The 27,548-nt window shown below is 38.4% G+C and overlaps 1 protein-coding gene across 4 annotated transcripts in view; it reads right to left on the bottom strand.

The window, feature by feature from the left end:
* Positions 1–2,461: 2,461 nt before the first annotated feature.
* Positions 2,462–27,548, bottom strand: part of YAP1 (Yes1 associated transcriptional regulator) — a 92,937-nt gene continuing 67,850 nt past the window's right edge. For 2 of the 4 annotated variants that reach the window (XM_075417915.1, XM_075417906.1), the window contains 4 exons: positions 25,229–25,410; positions 11,951–12,081; positions 6,693–6,805; positions 2,462–6,074 (listed from right to left, as the gene is read on the bottom strand). In XM_075417915.1, coding sequence (XP_075274030.1) covers positions 5,836–6,074; positions 6,693–6,805; positions 11,951–12,081; positions 25,229–25,410 — 665 coding nt within the window. In that variant the 3' untranslated portion in view covers positions 2,462–5,835. Of the gene's footprint in view, positions 6,075–6,692; positions 6,806–11,950; positions 12,082–23,673; positions 23,722–25,216; positions 25,411–27,548 lie in introns of all 4 variants that reach the window. The other 2 variants (XM_075417893.1, XM_075417899.1) reach the window with 2 other exon arrangements.

Here is a 27,548-nt window from a genome sequence, read left to right as displayed (position 1 = left end):
ACAAAATCTCTGTTAGCATCAGGTGGAAGTGCTGGCGCGGGGTCCTCCATCAGGCCCAGTGGCCCCAGCGTGGGGAGGACGCCTGTCCCGGCTGCGACAGCCAGCGTGGAAAGCAGGGTAACACTGGGGGAAAGCTGAACTTTCCCAGTGTCTGGGAAGTCAAACCAGACCAGGAATCCACCATCGTTCAACAAATCGTGCTCGCCATCGTGTAAGAGTGGCTGTGTAGCACGCCTGGAGTCCGACTGCAATTTCTGCGTTATGTGACAGACTTTAAACAGGACGGCAGCTGAATGCTGGAGAGGAGGAACTCTGCTCTCCTCTGGGGGCAAACAGCACCCAGCACTACAGTCCCAGCCTTCCAGTGTCAGACAAACAGAATTCACAGATGGTAAATATGATAAATAATTTAAAAAACACTAGAGTAGCTCAGAAATAACATAAGGGACAAGGAGCAAGGGCATTTCAGGCTAGATACACCACTGTTACGGACCTCTGTTTTGTTGCTGCATAACATCGAAGTAAAAGCCTCTTGGGCTGTTCTTGACTCCCCCCCTCCCTTATTTTTTTAAATCACTTGCTAATAAAAAGACAGGAAAATCTAATAAAATTACTGTGCCTCATGTACTAATATGAGCCAGTTTAATATAGAGAATACTATAATCAGTGACCAACTTCATTCCCATATAGAGAAAGTAATACCAGTCAGTAACAGTCTAACATCTGAAGCATTCACTGTTACAACCTTGGCACTGAAGAGAGAGGAGTATGTCAGGAAAAGTAAAAATCATAAGTTTTGCACACAGCCCATTAGGCAGCTTTGTCAGGTGTATTGGTATGGATGTTTCTTACTCAACACGCTTCCTCAATCCTTTTTCCTTCAAGAAAACCATGGGTTTTTTGTTTGAGAGACATGAAGTACTGGATACAGCAGTTGGTACAAAGCTCCCCCCTATATTCTACAGACAATTTGGTTCTTCGCTTAGTGTTAGTTTTACCGTTTCACGTCAGCCGAGATTTCTGATGCTGTACAGATGTCTTCCTATTTTGATGACATCTAAATTTAGAGGGTGTGGGTAACTATTGTTAGCAATAGTAAGTGGCGAGGACAAGGGTCAAGAAGCACACCTTTACACTTCAACAGGAACACACAAAACTATGGATGCTGATGCTGTAAATCAAATCGATGGCCCCACTTTATCTCCAGATGAACCTCCAGAACAGGAGGTGCTAGACAGATCATAGCCTGTTCTCAAGTAATTATTAATGATCCTAGGTGAAAAATGTTTTGTTTGCTGCTAACTTGCACATTAGCATCGGGAAGACTCCAAGATTCCTTGGAAGCATACTATTTCTGGCTTACCCAAACCAATACTTTTTATTTTTAACTAAGTGTTGAAAATATTTCAGAAAGAATTGCCAAGAGAGCCTGGAATACCTGGACCAGATATCCTGCTTTGCTGTAACGCAGTCTATTTAGGGCTGCCTCAGAAGGTCACTCATACTTCAGCTACTGCAGTATGTCACCACCTCATAAATGGGAGAGAGTGATATCAGCAAGTAAAACCGGAGCCTTGTCATGCCCTGGTGCTGGCTTGCTACTCCCAGGTGCAAGGTGTGATGTTCAGTTCAAAGTTGAAGGACCCAAGTGCCCAAATCTAGCTCTGAACTAAAGACAAACCGATAGAAGCATCAAGCCCTGGACCTTTAACTCAGAAAACACAAAACTGCACCGAGTTTCACAGGGTCGAGGCATTTCCGTGCCCAACAGTAGTAACTCTAAAATGCAAACAGTGCATGACCTCAGCCATCACAAATTGCATTACGTTAAAAAAACACCTTTCAGAGTTTGTTTCACAGAAGGTCAAAATAAATGAATCCTGTCAAGACTTTTTACACTAAAATCTTCAGACACTTTCAAGGTATATCATTACATATTTCACAATTCATAAGTCAAAACTTGGAAATGAAAATAGTGTGTCTTTATTGATAGGCTGCCACAAATTGTTGTATAAACTTCAGTTAGCAAAAAAAAAAAAAAAAAAGTATCTGCAACTGGGAAGACCCTGAACATTGCAATCTGCAAAAAGTGGATGCTTTCTTCCAGCAGATAACAGATGTTCTGTTTCCAGCTCTCACTGTAGGGCCATATGCAATCAAGAGTATTGTTTTACACAAACCGTACGAGGCTCAGCAGAGTCACTGTCTCTTCATTACTGCAAACACACAGAGGTGTATACGTTAATGTTACGCCTTCACCGACTTCAGTGGCACTCCTTCGTCTCTTAGGTGAGCTTGTACACAATGTTTGCAGGACTGGAGTTTATGACTACAAAAGCAGTGACAAGGGGTACGAGAACAGACATACTACAACAGGAATTCCAACAATTCAATGCATCCACCTCACGGAAGGAAAACACTATCTTCACATACTATTGAATGTTAAAAACAAACAAAGATATTTAAGCACAAAGTATATATTTATACCAAATAAAACAACTGAAAAAGTATTACATAAAGAAAAGTAATGTAACAGAATGTACTTAAGTACCTAACTTACAGTCATGCTCATATCTAAAAGTAACATTGGTAACTAATATATATAATTTTTGACAAGGGTGCATTTAAGAGTTCTCTAACATACAACATTCTAAATGTGGAGAGTATTTTTTCCAAGATACAGAAAACAAATTATTTTACACAGGCACACCTGTTAATTTGTATAAAAAAAAACATGCTTGTAAGTGAAAAGGTCACTTTAGTACTAATTTACCAGATGTGTGAAAGCTACGTAGTGTTAATCATGTTGAAATCGTCTCTTCTCCTTTTGCATTGGTGAGCGCCAACACTGAACGGTACAATATTTCATCCATATGGTTTACTGACACTGCAACCTGTTTCCCAGCAGTAGCCCTGCCCGGGTGTTGAACAGCGCAGTCCTGTACAGCCCCATCTGCCTGCATGTAGTGTATGTATACCTAAAAGCTATTACAATTATTAAAATGATTTCTATTTCAATATATACATCAGTATAAAATACTACCCAAAACACTTTCGCATTTCAAACAATTTTAACCACTTCATCAAACAATGCATTTGCAGAATCAAAAAAAATCCAAATTCATGTTGATTGCCAACAGTACAGCATCTCTATGGTATGTTTCCTAATACATGAGAGAATGGAAATGTACTAAAATCAATTAAAATAAGTATCACAAAAGAGAATTAATGTTAGAGCAGTTCAAGGATTCTCAGTTTGTCAGTATCTACCCTAAGCAGTGCTACCCAAAAACAGTATAAGTCATTTAGTGTTTCTACAACAAGAAGAAAACATTCAAATATTAAAGCTGCGACAAACACACAAAAGCAAGGAAAGAAAATTTGTTCTGTACTCCTCCCTGTTGTAGCAAGGTACAGCATGTCAGGAGTCTGCACTCAGTGCATTGTATGTGCTATGTACCTGGATACAACTGCGGAAGACAACTGAAATGGAATCAACTCTGAATTTCCTTGCTGTTGTGGTTTTATGTCAGACCATTCAAGTTATAACAACTTAGTGTCTTTTTTTCCTGAAGGGAAGAAGAGAGAAGAATTCATAATGAAACCGTAAAAATGCTACTAAAAGCCCTATCTTGGACACAATATACTGCTTTAGGAGCTACTGTGTCATTGCACAATATAAGTGGCCTATTAATCGTTGAATTATTGGTGTAGCAGAATATATTTGTCATTGTGGATGTGTTTTGAAAATTGGTATTTCAAAACCTGCTTGTATTCCATCACAAACCACAAACAATTTTGTGTATTTCAAACACTAATATCCTTACATGAAGTAGTAAATGTATATTTATAGTGGCAAATTTTGAATCTCTGCCTCTGCTGCTTCAGTTTTTAAAATGAGACTTAGTTCAGTTTTCATTCTTTACATTACCCTAAAAACGTTATCCTAAAACAGTACTATTTCTGAAGCATAGAAAAATCCAAATGATAACAAAAATACAGGGGTTTTTTTGTTTTGCTGATTCACTCTTAACTTGAAAAATAATCAATGTCTTTAAAAAAACACAAAACAAAAAACCCCCCCCAAAATCTCTCCCCAGGAGAAGTCCCTGCTAGCTGAGATTTTTTTTCAAAACCAAGTTTCACACTTACAGTGTCTTTATAGTCATGTTATACATCCTTGAAAATAAAGGCTCACGTTGACAATGGTCACAGGCCCTTAATTACAGAGGTGTTAACTGGTGACACTCTTTTTCATTGGAAAAAAACAAAAGCCCCACAAAAGTTCATAGCTTATACGGAAAGTTTGATTCATGCTCATTTTGTTCATTTAAAAATACTCTTTGGAAACTGTGTCAACTCCTGCAGACAACTTAGTAATACATCTTTTCCTGTTAAAATAAAGATAATTCATATTCACCTCTACCCCATGCTAAGCTCTACTACTAATATACACTTCATTACCTGCTCATGTCACCATCTAACACATATCTTTACATTCTTCTACATATAGTGTCCAGGGCTTATTTTTCACCAAACAGAATTTGATAACTATTACACTTAGGAGTTTTCTTTAAGGATTTTTTTTTTTGGTGTTCTAGCCTTTTCATTGCAACTTAGAGTGAGATTAATAGTTCAAACTTTTTCCACGCTAACTTAAGAGAAACTTTTATAAAGTTTTTTTCCCCATTAACAATTTTAAAATCTAAACTCACTTAGATATCAAAACTAAAAACCAGAAGAGAGATTAGATGCATCTGTCATTTTAAAATGGTTTCTGCTACTTTAAAATGCATTTAAAAATTGTACATACGATCCCTAGCATTCTAACTTTTACATTGCTGCAATCAAATTCTAATTCAAAATCATGCAAATAAACATGAAAAATAAGCCACTGGTCATGAATTCTAATGATTACATTCAAAGCTAGCCTTTAAAAAAATAAAAAAGTTACAGGCAAAACATACTGGTTTATGTACTCACTAGCTTATCAGGCTATAATAGGCATGTTTTAAGTATAAAAAAGCAGACAATTCAGATTTAAATAAGACTATGTGAAATCAGAAAAAACTCTTAGATTTCACTATTTAAAAAAAAGAACACCTATAATTACTTCCCATCCTACAGCTACAGTTAAACCAACTAACAAAAATAATCAAACTATTTTTGACAAAGTTAGGCTAGAATATGTGGCAACAATCAAAGTTCATATATCTTTCTATGTAGAATGACTCATGATTTACTATAACATATGAACAAGAGCACTTTGTGACTAATGAAAGAGCTACTAATAGAAACACTTAATGCCAGTCTTCAGCCCTCCTTTAAGTCATATCTCCAAATCAGTATTGACTTCTTTTGACCAGATACATCATTTTTGGCTTGTCACCCCAGTATGTCATGTTTTACCACTTGCCACAGGCAGCAGGAGACAACTAGCTGAGCAAACTACAAGCAGTGACATGCAGAAATTAACTCTCAAAACTGAGTAATTAGATAAAATGATATGCAAGTGCACACTAGGACAAAAGGAATGGCATTCGTCATCCAAATAGGCTCATCATCCCTCCCCACCCCCCTTGAACAGTAGTTGCAACAGCAATAGAAAAAGATCAAGAAGATGGCGGTTCTTCAGAGTCAACTGTGGAAAAAAGTCAGCAATATATAACAGCAGCGATGGACAAGGAAGAGCAAAACGAAAGAATCTTGTTGAATATTTGTTCATTTACTTTTTCTGAACACAAGCCAAAGTGTGCCACACTGGCTTGTTCTGAACTTCAGATACAGTTCTCCTTAGATCCTTCACAGATTTAGAATTCAGTCTCCCTGAGGCCCCTATAACCAAGTAAGAAAACTCTCTTTATCTAGCTTGGTGGCTGCCAAGACAGATTCCATGTCATTAAGGATGTCAGAGCTCAAAGCCTCTTGCAGACTTGGCATCAGTTCTTCTCCTTCTATATTCATCCCATCTCCTTCCAGTGTCCCAAGGTCCACATTTGTCCCTGGAATGGCTTCAAGGTAGTCTGGGAAACGGTTCTGATGGGACGGTATGGTACTTTGGCTGATACTGTCACCTAGTTGTAACACAATGCAAGATGGATATTAAAGATACTGAAGTACCAAACCCACAATTCATCAGGACAACCGGTTAAAGGTTAATCCTGTGTCTCTTGCATCATACAAGCAACTGGATTCATAGAAGTCCACCATAAAACCCAAAGATTACTTGACTGCATGCAGATGTACAAAAACCATGCCTTTGTTTCGACCTTCCACCTACTGATCCAAATCTCTACAGATCTTTGATGTCATTTAGCATATTTTAATTTTTACACTTAAAGGAAAAAGACAACACTGAGTCAAATACTGTTTTGGAGCAGTATTAGTAACACTGGATGAGGTACTACTCTTAGCTCTCAACAAACAGTATCACTTTAAAAAGCAAATGGACACTCAGATTCCATATAACAACAGGAGTGATACTGTTTATGAGTGATCCCCCATCCTCCCAATAGAGTTGATTACAAGTATGTTTTTCACAAATCTAACTACAATATTTCTATTACAGAAACAGAAGAAGGTAGAAAAACAATGTGAAAAGTATCACAGCTTCTCAGAATTGCTTCTTTTCATTGCAAATGGACACAAGTATATTTAGAAGACACGCATTAAGGATGTACACAAAAACGGACCTGTATCCATCTCATCAACGCTGTTCAAGAAGTCATCGGGCGTTCTGGGCACACTATAACTGCTCATGCTAAGTCCGCTATCTGTGCTTTCATCTCTGGAGTGATATGTTCCACTGTAACAGAAGAAAAGAAACACAAAAATGAGCGTAGAGTACTGAAGAATTAAAATGAATGCTTGATTTTGAACCAATTCAAGGGCTTTGAAAACATTCTGTCACGAGGAATGCTCTATTCTAATCAAAAACTGAAGCCTTTGTCTGTCTGAGATACCTGGGTTTTATTTTATGCGGACCTTTTCCAATTAAAACCGTATTATTTAGATTCAATTTAACTTGATGAGAACACAGCTTTAAAAAACTGCCTGTGTTCTGCATGGTTTTAAACTTTTCACACCCACCCCCAGCTAAAAACCATTAGCAGCATATCACAGGTAGTCCCTAATGATTATAAAAATAATATTAATGATTGCATATCCTTTCATATTTCTATAAGGATAATAAAAATAATCCCAACTACTAATGTCCCTATGTTTAATCAGCCACTGAAGCGTATTTTTAGGTCACTACTGTTACAAACAGGAGCTACAGTCGGAACTCCTTTAGCAATTCTTCCATTGCTTTCCACTGTTGCATTACTACCAGCTCAGTCACACGTTGTGGCAAGAGCGTGCCCCGGTATAAGTCGCATACTGGCACAGAAGCTACCCTGCAAACAAACCCTGTTCTGAACGATCTTGTTGACACAACAGTTAACAAAACAGCGATGGCACGGGACCTTCCATGCATTCTCTTTCTTACTGCCATCCTACTGCCAGTGGAGCAAGACCAGGAAAGCTGCAGCAGAAAATCTGGGATGGGGGCTGGGGCGGGCAGGCCAAAGTACTGAGTTTACATAGCAAGATTTTCATAGCAGGGGAGCTGAGGGATGGCCTCTATCGAGAAGACACCAGGAGATGACCCCATGTCAGACACAGCCGGTTCCAGCTGGCTCCAAAATGGTCCTACTGCTGCCCAAAGTTGAGCCCATCAGTGACAGCGACGGTACCTTTGTGATAACGTATTTAAGAACGGGTAAAAAAAAAAAACCTGCAGCAGCTGGGAGAGAGGAGTGAGAAAATGTGAGAGAAACAGCCCTGCAGACACCAAGGTCAGTGAAGGAGGAGGAGGAGGTGCTCCAGGTGCTGGAGCATAGGTTCCCCTGCAGCCTGTGGAACGGACCATCGTGAGGCAGGCTGTCCCCCTGCAGCGCACAGAGGACCATGGTGGAGCAGACCTCTACCTGCAGCCTGTGGAGGACCCCACGCCACAGCACGAGGACATGCCCTGAAGGAAGCTGCAGCCCATAGAGAGCCCAAGCAGGAGCAGGCTTCTGGCAGGAACTGTGACCCGCGGAGAAGAGCCCAAGCAGGAATAGGTTTTCTGGCAGGAACTGTGGCCTGCATAAACAGCTGTAGAAATACACCATTACCGCCCTCCCCCTGCACCTCTGAATAGCCAAGCTTCACAAAATATTTTCAAAACCTGTATTTCTTCAGGTTGTGGCGGCATTCACTGAGAATCCTTACTGATTTTCCAGCTTGAATACTAAATGAAGATCAACTTGACTTACTATTCAAATTAGCATTTGAAGACATACTGATCCTTCTCATAATGTGCTCATGAAACTTACAGCATACGCCTTTTTGTCAAGTATGAAGAACAAAACAGATGATGGTCGAACAACTATTCAACATCAGATGCAAGCAGAATGCCAGTAGTCATGAATATATCTATATATTAGATTTCATGAAGACATCTTTGCCGTACAAGAAAGAAACCTAACATTTCTTCATAGTTAAATCATAAATATTTCTCTTTTTTTAGACTAATTTAAAAATAGCATCACCACACATTTGATAACAATCCTAATAATTAAGCTATTTAAAACTTCTATGAAAAAAATGCTGGTTTACTTTGTGGGATAAAATACTAAAAACAGAACTTAGACTACGCTGAACTAAATCACTCTAGCTGAGAAGGCTTTTTGGCTGCTGCTCTCACGCTTGGAATGTCCAGCCCTTCCCTTCAAATCACTCCTTAATACACATTTCCTCTTTCTTCAACAAGAATTTCTTCATCTAGTAGTCACACGACCCAACATTACTGCATGCAACTAAACTGCATTACCCAAAATAGAGTGGATGCTTCTTCAACTAATACTTGTTAAAATATGTGTATACAGAAGAAGAAATCCCAATTTAGCAGTTCAACAGAGAATTACCGTCAGTACCAATATAAATCTTATGGACAAAAATATATAAACAGAGTGGCAAACCAAAAGGTGAAATAGTCTAATAAAGTCTGCATTGCTGGATGTCCCATTCAAAAAATAAAATATACCGCAGTGACAGTAAGTACTGAAGACAGCAGGCAGAAGATTGACTACATAAATGAAAACACTGCTGCACATTTTCTCAAATTGCTCAATGTAGCAATTATTCTCTGAGATTTTTTGGATGTTCTGATTACATAGGCAGTGGAATATTTCAACTACCTAAACTTTGGTACCTAAAGTTGGGAGGCCCATCTCACCAGGAACTTTGTATCTTTGTAGGGTATACATAAAGTAGCACTTCTCTAAGTCTGAACTTTAACATACAGGACATCAAGGAGATCATTAGAGCGCAACTATTGGACTGCTGTATCTAATTCAGAGATAGCAACGCATATCCACAAATGTCCTTTTTAAAAATTCCTTTCCCTTACCCTCGTGCCAGAATTAAGTGCAGTGATGTACATAAAATTACCAAGAAGGGGACAATGCTCAGACCAAAATGCAAATTAAGATATTCTGAACTGAAGCCAGGTATGGGTTTTCAGTATTTTGCATAGGGTAAGTGCTACCAAAAAAAGCCCAGTGAAACATATTTGCAACTAGGCAAGTAGTATCATTTTGCACTTTAGGGTAAATAGTCCTTGCTAATTATCAACCTGCCAAAAAATTACAAACAAAACAAAATTGCCCTTTCTAGCTTTTTTTCCTGTTTCTAATTAAAGGTAAAGGTTCATCATTTTATGTTTCATGTGTGTAGACTCACAATGGATAAACTGCATTAGTCTACTGCCATGGCCATTGGAAACCTGAAGATGTATTTCTTTCGGGTCAGAAAACAGGTTTTGGAAATTTGGGGATTTGATATCATTCAAGAACACATTTCAAAATATACCTGGGCTCAATGTATGATGGCAACAGCCTTCCAGAAATTCCAGCTAGTATGTTAGGGTAACACATCAAGGCCATCTATCTACACAGGCTTCTCACAGGACAGCAGGTCAGTTTTAAGATTTCTTGCCCTTTTTATTCCTTGGGACAGGGCCCGCACAGTTAAGGCTCACACCGAATCCCAGGACGAATTCCATGGAGGACAATCCCTCCCTCTAACAAAAAAAAAAATAAAAAAAATGAAGTTTTCTAATCAGATTTGTCTGCATAGGAGATAAGTCTTCTTGAAGAGCTCACCCAAAACTTGGAAATACTGCTTACTTCCTTAGGGAATTTAAGAATAAAACACCACTACTTTCTTCTCCACTTGCAAGGCTTTTTTATTTTTTTTCTTTACTTTGTTTTCTCCAATATATACAAAGCACTGCGTACCCTGAGACAGAAACTTCTCTCCTGCTCTCACAACAGTACACACAACACTAACACAGACAATACCTCATGCAGTAGGAGAAAAAGCTTAAGGGCAACAGATGTTATTTACATAACCTAAACTATATGAATGACAACAGATTCCACTGGCAAGACAGAGGGTATGTTCTTGAACCAACTCGCTCAACTTTACTAATTTTGAGAATTAGAGTGAGGATAGAGTATACGAGATGATGAAGATGTCTCCTGAAAACGGCAGAAAATGAAACAAACTTCAGCTAAGCTGACAGAGTATCAGCAATTGGAAGAGTTAGGGATAAAGAACCTAAGTATGAGATATTAGCAACATTAAATTATTTAAAAGAATACAGGAAGGGATTTATAATTGCAGCAAAGGTTTACAAAGATTTGAACAGTTTTCAGTATCTAAAATTACAGCAGGTGCTAAGCTTGCCCTACTCCAAAATCGTGCCAGTTCTAATGTGATGTGCACTTCTTACCTTACGAGCAGTTTTGAAACTGTATTGGTGGCAAAACCCATGGAAGTTAAGACTTACATTGAAAGAATCAAGATGAATTTTATGGGGTTTTCCATGAGTATAACAACATACCATTAACGAGAAGGACGAGCAAGTTGTTATACTTCATGAGCGCTTACATTAAGCGTCCTAAAATTAGGCTAACATTTCAAGGTAACGCAGAAAAGAAGTGATGAACTCTCACAGAATATATAATTTTTCTCTTTTACGGTATGGGATACCGAGCTGGTATCAGTTCAGAATGCTGAAAAAATATAGTCCAACGAAGAACTACAAAATTAACTATTCCAGCTTAAGATAAGCTACCTGATACTGCTGATATGTTAGTAGATTTTTACTCCATTAATTAAGAGTTTATGCGGCTTAGAGATTTGACTGGTTTACCATTTTCATCTTTTCTTTCCAGCATGCTAAGCAAAAAATACAGACACGACTTATCTTAAGCTGCAGCACTTTCTCCAAAGTTGTAATGGTTAGCATGAAGCATTTTTTAGCTGTAATTAGAACAGTATTTCCAACAAAACAAACACTCCAACTCTGAGGGATTAAGGAAAAAATTATATAAAAAGACTAGTCTATACTGTGAAATTCTAAATCTTGCATTAAAGACCAACATCAAAATAATACGGCATTTAAAATAAAACATGCCACTCTATTTGCAGACGTAACATTAACAGAGTAAAAATATTGCTAAATTAAATGCCTGGAGAGGAGGGGTGAATGAAGAAACATTAAAACGAACCTCAAGGTGTAGTCCTAAACGTGCCTCACAGTTCATTTGATCTCATAGCAACCTATTCACAAATTCTTCTGAGTCAGTAATTTGAAATGACTGTTAGTCAACAGATTAATGCAGAGGCAAACATGTTATGACTTTGAATAAAAAACCTTCCTACAAGTCTGAACAGACTACTTCCTCCCACAGGAGACAGCTTTTAATCCTCAACTTTTACTAGACTTGCCATATAAGGAAAGATTCATTTACAGCTGTGGCTTTTGGCACAGACAGATGTTCAAAATAAGCTATTACATGTACCAAACAGAATTTTAAATGATTTTTTTTCTCCTCTAGTAGCTACTTCTACTAACCTGTTAAGAAAGGGATCAGAACTATTTGTTGTCATTGTTCTGAGTTCCTGAGACATTCCAGGAGATGACACGGGATTTTGAGATCCACCGTCTTGTTCCATTGTGGGAAGCTGGCTGCGGAGAGCTAATTCCTAGAACAGGGGGAGGGGGGGAAAGAAAGATCACGTTAGGCATCTGAATGCACTTTTCAGATACATAAACACATGACATCACCAGTAATTCATGCTTTTACCATCTCCAGTTATAAGACTTAAATGAAATTAAGTTTCTGAAGACAAGGCAAGAATTTTTACCGCCTTCAGTGATAACGAAAGTTCCATCAGTCAAGCCCCCTATTACAGACACTTCACTGTAAATGTATTTGTGGATGTAAATATCTGTATGCTTACGTAAATCTTTTCTAGTTCACCTCAATATCCTTTTGCTAGGTCTATTTTTAAGATCAAAAAAAGAATTGTTAACACTATCCAACCCCTAAGATATGTCCATCTAGCTCTACCGACTAGCACTTTCCCCCCCATTTCTTTTAAGTTCTGATTTAGTCCCTGGTTTCCTTTTCATCTTGCTTGTTTCATTCAGGAAAGTTTAAAGTCTTTCCCTACAAGTTCCCATTCACTCCTGTTTGAGGTATGCATTTTGACATTTCTGATTAAATCAGTGATTTGTCCCATACATAAAACTTCCAAGCTCTTCGAATCCCTAGAAATTTATTAGCAAAACAAAGATACTGCACTTCTGCAGTTATGAAACTAGATTACATATACATTTTTACGCACCTGACTGCCCATCAACTTGAATCAATCCACCCATTGAACTTGTCATTACTATTTAATGAAAGTAAGTTTTAACATAAAATGCACAAAATTAAAGGTGGCTGGAGATAAGCAGCATTTTATATAATTTCCAGTGCCCCCTTCTCTCCCTTTTTAAGCAGGTAATCCATGAGTTACACATGTGAAAAATATAATCACTTTCTTCAAGCAGCTCTCCTAAAACATCATCAATGGCTCACCAAGTCTGTGCTTTGTTAATGTAGAGACTGGTAAAGAAATCTATTGACTATCTTGTTACCATTATTAGCAGTATGTGATTTCCAGGCTGTGCCTGGGAAGCTAATCTCCGGCAAAACCAATTTTGTCAGTCTTCACAATACTCAATATTTCTCACTTGTAGGATGAGAAGTCTCCATCCATTCTCAATTATGAGCCTAAGGACCACCACAGGCTTTTAATATGTATGCATAAAAAAAATCTCTTCAATTTTTCTTCAAAGTGATTTCTTTCAAAAAAAGTCTAAGGTTATTTTATTTTCCAGTAGATTGTTCCAAATATTGAATGCCTCCCTACCACCTGCTTTTTTTCCTTTTCTAATCTGCATGTGCTTCACTCCCATTCCTGTGGATTATTATTCTACATATTTCTTTAATACCAAGTTTCATGTCATTTACTAGCAGGTTTTCTCATTCCAGTTGATTAGACTTTTGCAGAAAGTGTACAAACATAGCATTGGTTTTTGCGTTTGTCACACCCAAGTGTCTGCTCCAAGTAAATCCAGTCCTCTGCTCACCACCACTTAGTTGGCCACTGTCCTAATAAATAGTAATACTACTCCTCCTCATTTTCAGATCACAGGATGGTAGGCACCTATAATAATTTCTGTAGGCTTATCCATATGATTTTCATTTGCTTATGTAAGAAAACCAAGTGCAAAGTCTATATAATGAGGTCTTACTTCACAGCTAAGTTTACAAACATCTGTCATTCACATCAGCCTTGACACAAGAAGGCTGATATACAGGTGGGACTCCATTCATTTAAAAAAAAAAGAAAAAGAAGAAAGGTTTTCTTTCCTGGAATGCTTCCCAAATGGTGATCTGAAGAAGGCAGGAGGTCTCAGAGCAGCCATCCCAGAGATGGCTCCAGAACTGCTAGCTCACCTCTCAATCTTTATGCCGCTCCTCTGGAGACCAGAATTCTCCAAAATGTCACCTGAGCCTTCCTTTCTCTGAGAAACTGTCTTCATGTGATGTAGCTACTTTTAATTAATTCCATCTCACTATTTGTGCAATGAAAAAGGAGGAAGGGAACATTAAAAAAAAACAAAACACACACACTTGATTCTGCACCACTGCTTCTAGAATCTTTTCAGCCTTGAGTTCATACCAGGAATACAGCACACGTTCCTTCCCCGCTCTGACAGCAGAGTTGCCAATCAATCAGTGCTCTCTCTGTTCCTATGCAGCTACAACTACCTGGCTGTGGCGAGAATGTCCTGTCCTCATCCCCATCCCTCTTGCTTCTGATCTGTGTGTTGCATGGTTATTTCCTTGGGCAGCAGTCCCCAGCTAGGACAAAGAGGAGGGGCCCAAAGGGCCAGCAGCCTGCGGAAGCAGCTTAATCACACACCAGTGCCCCGAACAGTGATGACAAAGCAAAACTAACATGGAGTCATTTCTGTATATAAAGCACTAAAGTGACGTTGTATCTCGTTGTGTGGTAGGCCTGGTCTTTCCACTCACTGCCTCGTGATGCGATAGTTTAAAAAGAAAAAAAAAAAACAAAAAACAAGAGAGCGGGAGAGAACAGGAATCCATACGGGTCCACCTTTTCAAGAGCCACTGACACCAGAAAAGAAAAAAACTACAATTTTCTCTTCTGTACCTTAAGAAAAAACATCAGTACAAAGGAATAAGCAATTTGGAAAAATGTGAAAGTTACCTTTGTATTTTCTAAATCCTTAGAGAGCAGGTGAGTTTGAAGTTTCATCAATTTATGAATTTAAATGGTATGGTAAAAATAAATGTAGCTTAGATACTACCCAGCTAAAACAGAAAAATCACATTTCACTGAAGGCTTGCTAAGAAGAGGTGTATTAAGCCAGGAGAGAGAATTGTATTTTGCCTATTCTTTGGCACGTACAACACAGTGAAATAAGTCTTTTTAATATTATATTTTTATTCTTGTTTTAACAACAACAGTGCTTAAAGTGCAAAACTACCACTTTTTAACTATTTATAATAGGCATTAATGCTACTTATTCAGAAGGCAGAACTACACCACTTCCCCTACAAAGAATGTTATTCCATTACTCATTCAAGTAATAAATTTATGTCAGTCTGGGAGTCTGAAAGAGAAAGGAATTACCAAAAAAGACAAACTATTCAGAAACAAATACGGAGCAATTTTTAATCATTCCGTAACATAAGCAAAGTTTTCTACAAGCCCTAAAGAGTGTACTAAGACTATTTTTCCTAAAACGTGCATACAATGGAAGCTAATGTTGTGCTGCTTGACGAATGATCCTTTTATTTCTTCTTCCTTATAAAACCAATTTTCAACAAAAAAAGTTATGTGTTTCCCATACTTAAAAAAAAAAAACAACAAAAAAACACCATATGGGAGTGTACAAGCCTCTCCCAGCTCCAAACAGAGCAATGTGAACTCTAGGGTTTTAGTTCATGCTTTAAAATACAACCTTTATTAGAAGTATTTAAAGTCTGGAGGCAAAAATAAAACCATGACAAAATCCTGGCTTAGACTGCTATAACTTGATCTCATCCTATTTTTGTAAGTATGTAAAACTTTTTTTTAAGTACCTCTGGGAAAATAAAAGCTTAGCATTCCTATTGTTGACACAAAAGCTGAATTTTGGTTATTGCATAAAAGACTAAAATGATCTGTCATCTCCTTAAGCAAAGTAATTTTAAAAATAAGGTCAGCATTGTGTAATTTATCTGGCTGACCTTATCCAGTTTGGTGTTTTGTTTTTTTTTTTTATAATTGCATACAGATTAAGTTTCACATGAAGTTCCAGGTCATTCACACCTTGTCCAAATTAACTTTATAAAATTACTCTTTCCAGAGCATTTTTATCTTCATCACCCTTTTGAGGAAACAGAAAAGACTCCCTCGTGCAACTCACAAACCATCTTCTTACTACATTAAACATACGATACGCTACTCAACTGGAATTGATATTTCCTTATATCTGTGTGTGGGGGGGGGGGTGTGTGTGTGTGTGTGTAAACTTACTTTAAAAGGGCTAATTGTAACATTTCTGCCCCAAATACTGCTCAGCTACCAAGAAATCCACACGCTTCACTGGGATGGAAGAGAAATGTTAGGGGAAAGAGAAGACCACGATGCTTATGGGCAGACTTTCAGCACCAGTTATTTCTTCAGACTAAGTATTTACGTTCTTGTTTGAGGGCCAGAAAGTTACAGCATATGCACGAAAGAAACAGGGAAAACGCACAGACAACGAAGACAAATGAATTCAGCAATGAGGAGTTATGCAATTAGCGAAGAGTAAGGGGGAAACAAATCATTCAGTGTTGCAATCATGAAAACCAGCATGAAATTTAAGAGGTGATACTGATAGAGTGATAGTTAATTGTGTTGTATACACTTGGAGAAGAACTCAATGCCACATACTATCTTCTGCATAAACATTCTGTGAACAAAAGCTTTTAAGCGATTCCTTTGCAAGCACAGATAGAGCAGCACAACTTGGAATAGACGCTTGTAAATGAAGCCTGGCTTCTTGTCTGTTTTTTCCACAGAATCACAGAATGTTCGGGGTTGGAAGGGACCTCTGGGGGTCATCTAGTCCAACCCCCCTGCCAAAGCAGGGTCACCTACAGCAGGCTGCACAGGACCTTGTCCAGGTGGGTCTTGAGTATCTCCATAGAAGGAGACTCCACAACCTCCCTGCGCAGCCTGTTCCAGGGCTCCGTCACCCTCAAAGTGAAGAAGTTCTTCCTCATGTTCAGATGGAACTTCCTGTGCCTCAGTTTGTATTTGTATTGTTTTGCACAAATCTCTCTGCCACTGCTTCATACTCCTCCTGCTATCTACCTGCCCATGGCTCCGGTACTGCACTTCCCAGCCAGGGTGTCTCAGAGCACGAGTCAGGCAGGTACGTGTCCGCAGGAGTCAGCAGTCATGATGGCCATGCAGAGCTGCATGGCCCCCCTCTAGCAATTTTTGTTTGCTTCCAGCACAAGCTGTTATTCACGGCCATCTCGTACTGAGGTCAACATGACTCACATCTTCTGTTGACCAGTTGCTTTAGCAGTACTTCTGTGATTAGGTTTTGCAACTGCAAGCAGCACCGATGACTCCAGGAAATCCATTGCAGTGAGCTACGCCTCCTATACAGACACAAAATGTGTCCTGAAGCAATTAGGGGGATAAAAAACAGACGAAGGCGACAAACGCAGATCTACAGACTTTTAGACAGTGTATTTATCCATAAAGATCTACATTCACAAGCAAGCAATACAATTATTTTGTTAATCTGTAAAGCTTAGGTGCTGCGAGTGGAATCAGAGCTTCTGAATTTTCAAGTTACTCATGTAATACAAGTAGCTTTCCTACTGTGCAACTTCTAGTTAACAATGCTCAGCATTTCCCACTTAAACCAACAGAGTGTGAAACTCAAATTCTACAGCTCTTGCCACAAAAACTAACAAGGTTTCACTTAGATCTATGGTTTTCAACAAGGAATAAAGCTATACTATTTCAGAAGCTGAGGAACATTTAAAGCACTTAGCTCCCAAGATGGCTGAACAGCAATGTTGCTTTTGCAGTAAAACTAGTGAATTCCACATTTTGTGTATTTTGATGGCAGTCAACATACCCTTCCCCCGACACATCTAGCCATGCAGGACTCCCTTTCAATAATGCCTACCTATTTACGTCCAATCATGCTTGCATTTTCTAGGCAGTCTTTAAAGTAGTACTGCTCACCAGAAACACAAAACACAGAAGTAGTAATTATGTCAAGGAACATCTCCATAATTTCTATAAGACATTCAACTCCAAGATGAAATTCCTGATGCTCTGACAAAACCTTCCGTTTTATTTAATAATGTTTAGAAGAGGAAGCAGAGTTTGTTACTCAGAGCAGTGGAAGACGCGTGCCTTGATCTCTTAATCGCTGCAGGTCACAACCCAGGAGCAATTCCATAGTGACTTTTTACTGATAGTTGCAGCTGGCCTTAGACTGCATGTTCTTAGCCCTCCCTTCAGTCGGAACTAGCATTCATATGGCCAGACACTAGGCCAAGTCAGAAAACCAAACTAGCTGAAAAATAATTTTTCTGATAGATCAGGTGTCTGATCTGTCTTGCTGTGTAGCCACACCAATGCTTCAGCTACCAGATTATGAAAAAACAACGTTAGACACATCCTGTTCTGCTGCCTTATTATTACGGCAATCTCTGGCAGACAGCTGAGTTTGTCTTAAACTGCTGCAGTTCAGTTTGCCAGAACATGTCCACCAGACCTCTCAGTCAGAAGTTACTTTATTAAGAAGCAAATGTTTTGCTTAAAAAAATACCACACAACTCTCCAGCTGCAGTCTTCAGCCCCACTTTGGAATGGCTCTAGACAGTTGGCTAAGTCTTCTCCTGAATTAATTTATAAAGTCATGGCAGGGCATAGATGTGCTGCCTTACCTGTAAGACTCGTGGGTACTCTGTAACAAAGCTCTGTGCAACTGATGCAGAGTAAATGACAGGTACTTGACAGATTATCTGAACTAACCTTTAGCTACTTAAAATACAAGTGCTTTCCTAGAAACAGATGTCTATATAAATAGAGGCAATGCACTAAGATTTGTTATTACATGCTGAATTTACTGCCACAGACTAAAGTAGTCAGTCCATTAATTACAAAGATTTTTGGAAGGTGATGCAGTGAGTAACAATGGTTTGTTACCTAATGAAGTAAAACATTCCTGCTAACAATAACGTAGCAACAGATCAATGAAAACTGAGATAAACGCATACAAAATTCATTTCTGCCTGCTTGGAATCTTCAAGTTACTTATGATATCGTACACGCTGCTCAGCTCCCTTATCTGAGTGACAGTTCTCCAGTAACATTGTTAGTGACTTTGGAGAGTAAGAAATCAGTAAAATTTTCTGTTCATTCCACAAAAGAAACATCTAACAGAAAACTTAAACTATGAGGGACAAAGCAAAACTTGATAGCTCTTTTTATTAGTACTGAGTAAAACACAAGAAAAGGAGGGATACCGTATTTACTTCCAATAAAATGAGAAGTTTCAGGTATTATTTGTGACTCTTGAGTAAAATGTTCAATCGGAAGCAAGATTTTTAAATGGGAAAAAACTTGTTGGAAAGACTCTTCACTGTGTATTAGCTACCGCTCCTCAAAACTTTTCACATAATGGATCTTTTCTTAGAATAAAACACATCACAGACCATTTTCTCTACCAAATATCAAGTAATAAGGGAAATCAAAACCAAAGGACACACAGCTATGAATTTGCTGCGACTTGTTATTTTCTTCCTGCATCATGAAAAATGTATTTTTCAAAAATGTTTCTGTATACCAGTGGTCATATCTTCATGGGTCAAAAAAGCCACGTTCTAAGACCAAATGGCGGGCTTCAGTACCTTATCTCTTGTTAAGAAAAAAACAAAACAACAAAAAAGTGACCAAAACCAAACACCCCCCCACAAGCGAATGCCCTTGATGCAACCAAGAGAAGTCATTTCTCTTGTTAATCTAGGTCAGCTTCAGATAATACAAGGAAGGATGGGAAATGAAAGCTCTGAGACAAAGCTGTTTGGGATTCACTAAGAAACTAAAATAACTATTGCCCACCATTTCCACTAAGATGTGAATACAAGTATATCTTGTTATTGAAAGACATATTACAGGGGAGGGGAAAAAAAAAACCCCAAACTTAAGTCCTCAGTAAAACCTTCAGCTTCGCAAACACCATGGACATTCAAAGGTACAGAATTCAAGACTGTGCTGGTTTTTAATGATGCTTTCCTTACTTTCTAGAAAATGTCACAAATCTGACAGTACCATAGTTTTGTACTGGTGTACATGCAAACTGACTGAAAAATAGTGTCCTAGGGAACCAATACTTTCCTGGAACACTGGAAGTCTTCTCGACTAAGCTGATGAAAGGTGTCAAACACTGGTTATAAATGAACTTTCATTAAAAAAAAAAAATCATAGTAAACTAAAATAGTATTTCAAACCCAGCAACTATTCAGTACTGTAAGTGCTTATATTTTATGCAATAAGATCAAATATGAAAAAAATATGTAACAAAACCCAAGTGATTCACAAAACAGTGACAGACTGGCCATATATCTTTGCAGATTCTTCACCAAGTAGGGGAGTTTCCAGAATGTCACTCAAAAGTTGGCAAGAAGTAAGTCCAGGGCAACAGGACAGAGAATATGAGTGGTACTTCATAAAATAAAAAGGACAAAAGAATGGAGACTATAAACAGAGAGCACATTCCAGGTATGCAGAACTTCCAAGAAAGCAGCACAGAGATAACAGAAAAGCAAGTTGAAAAGCACACCCCAGCAGAGTAGCAAGGAAGCAGGGCTGTATCTGGCTCTCAGACAGGGATCTCTGTTTAGTGCTAGGAAAAAGCAGCAGACAGGAATGAGCAAGCATACACAGAGGGAACTATGATGTAAACGGCTATGCAGGACGCGGATCTTACCAGCAAATACCCTAATATTAGCGGCAGAAAAATACGAAGTCTTCCAGTCTTAGCACAAGAAAGTAGCCTGCACAATGTCCAAGAATAATGCCATCAGCACCTCAACATTATTTGCCTCTATCTCTTTCCATCGTACACTGGAAGGCAAGAAATCTGTTCCCTAACATCTAGCCAATTTTATGATTTCTCTAAAAGCTGACTGAACATCTACTTTAGGTGAGACATTGTTGACAATCAGATGCTAATTGCAGGAAAATGGGAGGAGAGCTACTGGGGATGGAGAGAAAGTCAAGTCACTCAATCTCTTAACTAAGACAGGTAGGCATCTTTAAGGTGTTCACACACATAATTGATGATGATGAGCGTAAGTAACTGCACAGATGCTTAGTGTTTTCAAATTCCCTAGATGTATCAATAGCTCGTGTTTATACACAGTAAATATGGAAGCTACAACTTTTGCTTCAAATACCTTTGACTAATTTTTATTAGTCTTTTATAGTACTTGGTACAGATGACGAGGCTAAGCAATTGTTTAATCTTTCCAGGAGGTATTTAAGTGCTAAGGCCTTCATACGTAAGACTTTGAGTGTTAGTGTTACTACAAGAGACCACAATTTCATGGCAGAGAGATAAGAACTGACAAGGACAAAATGTTTGCCCAGTACCAAAAAAACCTGACCAAAGATATGAATACAACTACAGCACTGTATCCAGGTTATGTGGACAAAAATGTCAAGAAGGAAGAGGAGGTTGTGCTGGATGCAGGATGTTGGACTAGCTGATCTCTGCCACTCCCTTCCAACCTATTTGATTCTGTGATTAAGTAAAGCTCAGAGACCCAGTTAAAAGGAACATTCTCAGGTTTTTTTTTTCCATATAGAAGAGATACTTCATTAAAGGCAAGCTTCAAGAATGCTGGTGTGATATAATTTCTTTACAAAAGAAAGATCTTGACAATCCCTCTCTAAAATAGACTTAAGTCTTCCCAGTATTAAGAGCACTGAACATTTGAAGATTTTATTTTCAGTATTTCTTAAAAGAACACCTACAATTTCGCAAGAGAAGCTATTATTCTTCCCGCAAGCACATCTTTATCATCATGAAAGCAGATAATTCCTCTAAACTTCATTAGTTTTATTCACAAAGGAAAAGATCTGTCAAAAAGAAAAAGCTGACTGAAGAAATGTTCGTTGTTTCTACAGATTTTTCAGATTCTCTAGGTTGAATATGACCTGAATGGATGTACAGATTAGGACTTCAATAATAGCATCATTGGAGAAGACAGACAACATTTGGCTCTATGCTACAAAGCCTCAAGAATCATTTAGAGAACAATTTCCAGAAGCAGTTTACTAAGCGCCTTCTTCCACGCGGCTGCTCGCTACGTTCTTGAAGTGACACATGAAAACACAGAAGATGCATTTAGATGCTACGACATTAATAATGTAGTATTACAGAACTTCCAAGTTCACAGGACTGCCTACTTTTCTATCCACCAGATCACTCAAACATAGCTTGACTCATTAGCAAGTGCCGACTAATAAAACTGATCCCAGGCAAGTGAGCCTGGTATGAAGCCAGTTTAAATGTAACTGAAATACTGACTCTTGCACAAATCCTTTCATCAGTTCCCATCCCAGACAAAGCAGAGTGACCACTACGTATACATTTAACGAATTATCAATAAGGTCCCTTTGAGTTTTTGCAGCTTTTTAGTGTTTCAAGCCAGAATTTCAAGAAGTTCCAAAAATCTGATCTTATTAAGTATGAAGCTGATCCCAAAGTTCTCCATTTGCTGCGCATTTCTGAGTTGGCAACAGGAAGAAGCTACTGGGGAGGAGTGACCAAACGTATGACAGGGCTTCAGCCATACAAGAAAACACAGACTACGCTTCTGGCATTCAGTAAGCAAACCTTCCCTTCTGAATGACCTAATTGTGGCAGAAGATGAGGTGTTTCCAACTGATGTGGAGGAATATGCTGCCCTGCTTATTTCCCTTGTATACCAACTATTCTTCAGTAATTTTCTCCTCCTTCATAATTGGATCTAAGAATGATCAACAAGATCATTATGTGGTTAATGCTCTGTAAATGAATCAAATTATTACATCTCAATTAAAATGCTTCAGTTTTAGAGCTTCACTTACATTGACAAACAACATCTTTTTTCCAGGGTGTCAGTACTATTTCTAAGGTCTGAGGTTTCTGTTTTGAAGATGATCTCAGGAGAACTAGTAATGTATAAACTTCGTGGTACTCTTCAGAATGCAATAGTACACCAGTACTCACGGCTTCCAAACAAAGGATTCTTTTTTTTTTTTTTAGTTCTGTTTTCTTGCCTAGTGTGTATAGTGTTTTTCTTAGAAAAACCAAGTACAATACAAGCCAATATAAATATTGTCCTAAGAATCGGTAGATTATGAATACTGTTAGCAATAGCAAGAAAGAAGCTCTCTGAATATATCCATAAATCCAGCCTTTTCGAGATTCATTCCACGTTCAACTTCTTAACAGCCTGAAAGAAGTCCGCATTAAACTGTTTATTATGATTCACATTTTGACCAATTTTATTTTGGTCTGAGTTTGGCAGGCTTTTCAGAATTGTTGTTTCCTACACAGAAAATGTATCTGTGCAGGAGCCTATTAAATGTCAGAATGGAATAATTACATACTATATCGCCATAGCAATCATTTTGTTAGCCTAATCTATTAAATAATTCTGTTACATTGTACATGCTTAAAAATCATAAATATTTCAAGTGACTTTTTATTAACAGATCACAGATAACCTTCTTTAAGATCACACCTGTTGAAACAAACGATAAGAAAATTCATATGAACAGTACTTAAAAGTCACAAGCTACTACCTTAGATATAATGTGAGGTTTGCTTAAAATACACATCTTGATGACATCAGGACTGGAAAGGCAGTATCCTCAAGAATGCTAAACAAGAAGGTTGTTCTTAATGCAGAAAAACATGCAATGAATTCCTCATTTGCTTTTAAATATTGATATAAAGTTGTGGTAATGCAGCACTCTTAAATTAGGGTCGTGACCAGAGAAGTGGTTCAAAAATGTGTATGGCAGAGCTTGATGGGTTTTTTCGGTTTTGTTTTTCTTTTTTAGAATGCCTTTATGTAGCAAAAAGTTCCTCTGCTAGCCTAATTTAATGGTTTCATTTTTCTAATTACGCTGAAACATCAGTTAAGAGCCTACCTGATGTTTTGGAGAATTTGCTGTGCTGGGATTGATATTCCGCAATGCCTAAGAGTAAAAATAAGATGGATAAAAATTACTTTAGCTGCATGGTTTGACTATGCAGGCTGTCTTATAAACACCATCTTGTAGTATCAAGCCCCCAGGACAGGCCAGATGAGACAGAATAAGGGAGTTAAACTATGAAAACCATGACACAGTGAAACAAAACTCACAGATTTACCAAGGATGCATATTTGACAGATAAGCTTAACAACCAGGGAGAACAACATGGAGGGAACTGGTTGTCACCTGGTCCAAAGTTAGTCAGGTTCTCAATGACAACTGAGGCAAGAAGACAATTAGAAGGCCTACCTAGAAGCATGCTAGCACAGGGTAAAATGTTTGTTGGTGGATTAATAGCAAAGCAGGAACAGCAGAAGCCCAGGTGCTTAAGCAGAGAGAAAGTCCTGATGCCACCCTTGCAATGTATTCTTACCTAGAGTACTATAAAAAGTAACAGCTGTAAAGATGACCCATCTTACACCAAGAGATGCTGAAGATTCCTACAAAACAGGCCTTGACTACAAAGGGGATAACGGGAGTCAGATTCCAGACAGAATACTGCAGGTGACGAAGAAAGAGAAAAGCCGTCTTCGAGGACATGAAGATGTTATCCTCTCCTGATATAAGGCCCATCACCCAAAGTGAAAACAGGGTAAGACTTTAGAAGGTTTTCCTCAAAGAGATGATTAGTGCTTTCTCTGGCAGTGCCAAAACGCCAAAGAATATCCTAAGTATCTAGCACAGATGGTAGTAACTCTTAAAACATTCAGATGGAAAAATTGAAGCAGAAGGCTTAAAGTCAAGAGGAAGTCAAGCCCAAATTAAAAATCCAGAGATTCCAATGTCCTACACTTCAACATTTGCTACAGCTATATTTACAGAGTAGAAAAATACTGAAAGGAATAGCTTGCAGCCTAATTATGAAGTTTGAAATTCTTCAGCATAAGAAAACCACAGGTTCAAAATGCAACACAAGTGATTCAGTTGTTCCATGCTCCACTCCGCTGTAACATAAAGATTTTAGCAGCAAGGTTTCTCCTCTGTGAATATTATATAAATTTTACAAATATTTTGAAATCCTACAGCCAGCCACAGGTTCTAAAAGCGAAAGACTTTCCTCCACTTAAAACGGAGAACTAAAGCAGCTGCGGGAACCAACTTCTCGTCTTTTTGCATGACTCAGAACTCAATGAATAGGAAATATATTCTCAGGAGGAATATCCCATCAGATCAACAGTGCATGATGTCATCCTAATAGTAAAGAAGCCTGTTCTCAGAGAGTTTTATTAGAGAGGAATGAGGGAGGAAAGCAAAATCCTTCAGTCTGAGAAGTCAGATGCTTTCACTACCAACCTGATATCAGTAACAGAATGAATTCAGACCTTTTTAGATCTCAAAGCTTTTCGTGCAGTCACCAATCTTTAAGACTCACTGAAACAACAACTCAGCCAAAACAAAACATAACATACAAAAGAAATAGTGGAAGTAGGTGTCTAACCTGTGGCCTCACCTGCCGAAGCAGTTCTTGATGCTTCAGTCTCAGCCTTTCCTTCTCCATCTGCAGCTGCTGAAGTCTCATCTGTTGTTGCTGATTGGAGCTACTCCCCCCCATCACACCACTCTGGGGACTCTGAGGAGCAAGGGGGGGTGGCTGTTTCACTGGAGCACTCTGGCTGATGCGCTGATTCATGGCTAAGGAACCAAAACAATAAACATTTTAAAATGAAATTCAGACAAATGCAAGGAAACTATTGTCCTTAGAAGGTATATATTAAAAACTTTACAAAATTACAAGCCATGACACTAGAAAGCATGCAGCTACACTGATGCTGAGAGTGTGAAATGTATGCTCACATGTGTTACTGCTGTGAAATCAATGCAAAAGTCTCATGTTTAAGAGTATATACTTGTTCTAAAAGTTTCCGAAAACAGTTAAACGTGCAAGTTGGTGAAAAATTCAAAAGTGGTAACAAAATATTGCAAGTTTGATCAGAAGGATCTCTCTTCTTCCTAATAAACTATTCTCAATTTAGACACCAATAATACAAAATCACTTTTCATATTCATGTGAAATCTTAGAATCATTAAACTCCAGAACATACAGAATGATAAAACAGATCACCTGACTTACATCAAACTACATTTGGTTAAAGGCTACCATTCTTCCCAGTGTGGTGCAGGTCACGCAACAATCATTCGCAACCTTGTCACAACGAATTTTGAGTGTTACAGACTCCATTTAGGGCATCTTGACATGCACAATTAGAGGTGGTACAGAACTGGCAAATGAATTATACAGCCAAAAATAATGCCACCAACATAGGAAACATTTTGCTAGTGCTTCATTTTCTTTTACCCCACAGAAGTACGTGATGCATCTTTTCTGGGGTGTGGAGAAGAAAAAGTGTCATCTTGTATGCCTAATGCACAATTAGGCATACAAGATGACACTTCCCTTCCCCCATAAAAGCAAGACCTAAGAAAATTTTATTTTATAAAATTATGCACGACTGGGATGAACCTACCTCACAGTCCTGATTTTTAACCATACTGGTCTTGTGTTGGGGAAAGTCAACAGAGGCACTGGAGTTCCCATAGTGAAAGAGAGGTCTGGCAAAAGCTGAATGTATTACAAGGGCACTATTTTCAGGGGCTTTCAGTTTTGGAATTAACTCTCCATCATATTGTCTGGAATAGCCTGAATCTGTTAAGTTTCACAATATGCTGCAGAATGTGTTTGCCGAAGCAGTGATGAGAGAGTGGTAGGGATTCTACCCTCCCCCCCCCGCCAGGAAATGAGGATTATGGTTTACGGGAACTAAGAAAGAAGAAGAAAGAAAAAAAAAAAAAAAAAAGGTGCGAGCTTCTTTCAGGAGGACAGGCTGATTTGGTGCAAAGAAACCCATCTGTTGTATTAGTTTGAACTAATGTTTTCATCATATATAGAGGACTTCTGGAACTCTAACACTTCTAAGTATCATAAGAAAGGATAATTATCTCAAAGAATCTGTATTATCTTTTCTCTGAAGAGGCCTTCAATCTCCACTGTCTTTTGAGTGTTTAACTTAAGGTACAGCAGTGCTTTTCTTCTGTTCCAAGAAAGCCGAAATATGTTTATGTCATAATAGCAGTAAAAATGGCTATTGCTTCACAGTCTTGCTCCCTTTTCCCCTTGCCACAGCTCATCTTTCCACGGAGAGGTAACTTATGAAGAAGAAATGCCATATGCCCACTGGAGTGAGAATATAACAGACAACAAAAATCAAAACCAGTTGCAGACTCAATTCTCTAGCCTTCTCTCTACCCTTTCAACTATTTCATAGGTCCAGCACAGAGTCAATAGTCTAATGGACAGGTGGGTCACATTTTCATGAGTCATGTCAAAATAAACTGAAGTGCCAAATAGCTTGAATTAATTTGAAATAATCTTTTATGTAGTTACTTGTAAGAGAGCTTCATACATCTGATCACAAATAAGATAAAACTTCTTGTACAGGTAAGTGAACAGGTGAAGTAGGAATAGAATGAATCCCAATACCAAGTAGAAACAACAGAATGAATACAAAGCGCTGGAGGTTCAACTCCAACCTGCAAGTCCCATCCTGACCCAGCAGGGAAAAAAATAGTGGGAAGATGACATTGCTGTGGATTAAAGCTTAATTTTAAGTGGTTGATCTTACGAGACATCCAGCATCACTTCACTATCAAAACTCAAACTTCAGGAAGGTGGCCAGGATGAGCCAACCAACCAGCTTTGCCACGTGAGCTGTGATCCCATAGCCAGCAACAGGTAGAGATGGGACAGCTTGTTCCTCTGCTGAACAGACACA

Source organism: Opisthocomus hoazin, chromosome 1, assembly GCF_030867145.1.
Source record: "Opisthocomus hoazin isolate bOpiHoa1 chromosome 1, bOpiHoa1.hap1, whole genome shotgun sequence".
Taxonomy (NCBI): domain Eukaryota; kingdom Metazoa; phylum Chordata; class Aves; order Opisthocomiformes; family Opisthocomidae; genus Opisthocomus; species Opisthocomus hoazin.
This window is presented reverse-complemented; position numbering and strand designations above follow the sequence as displayed.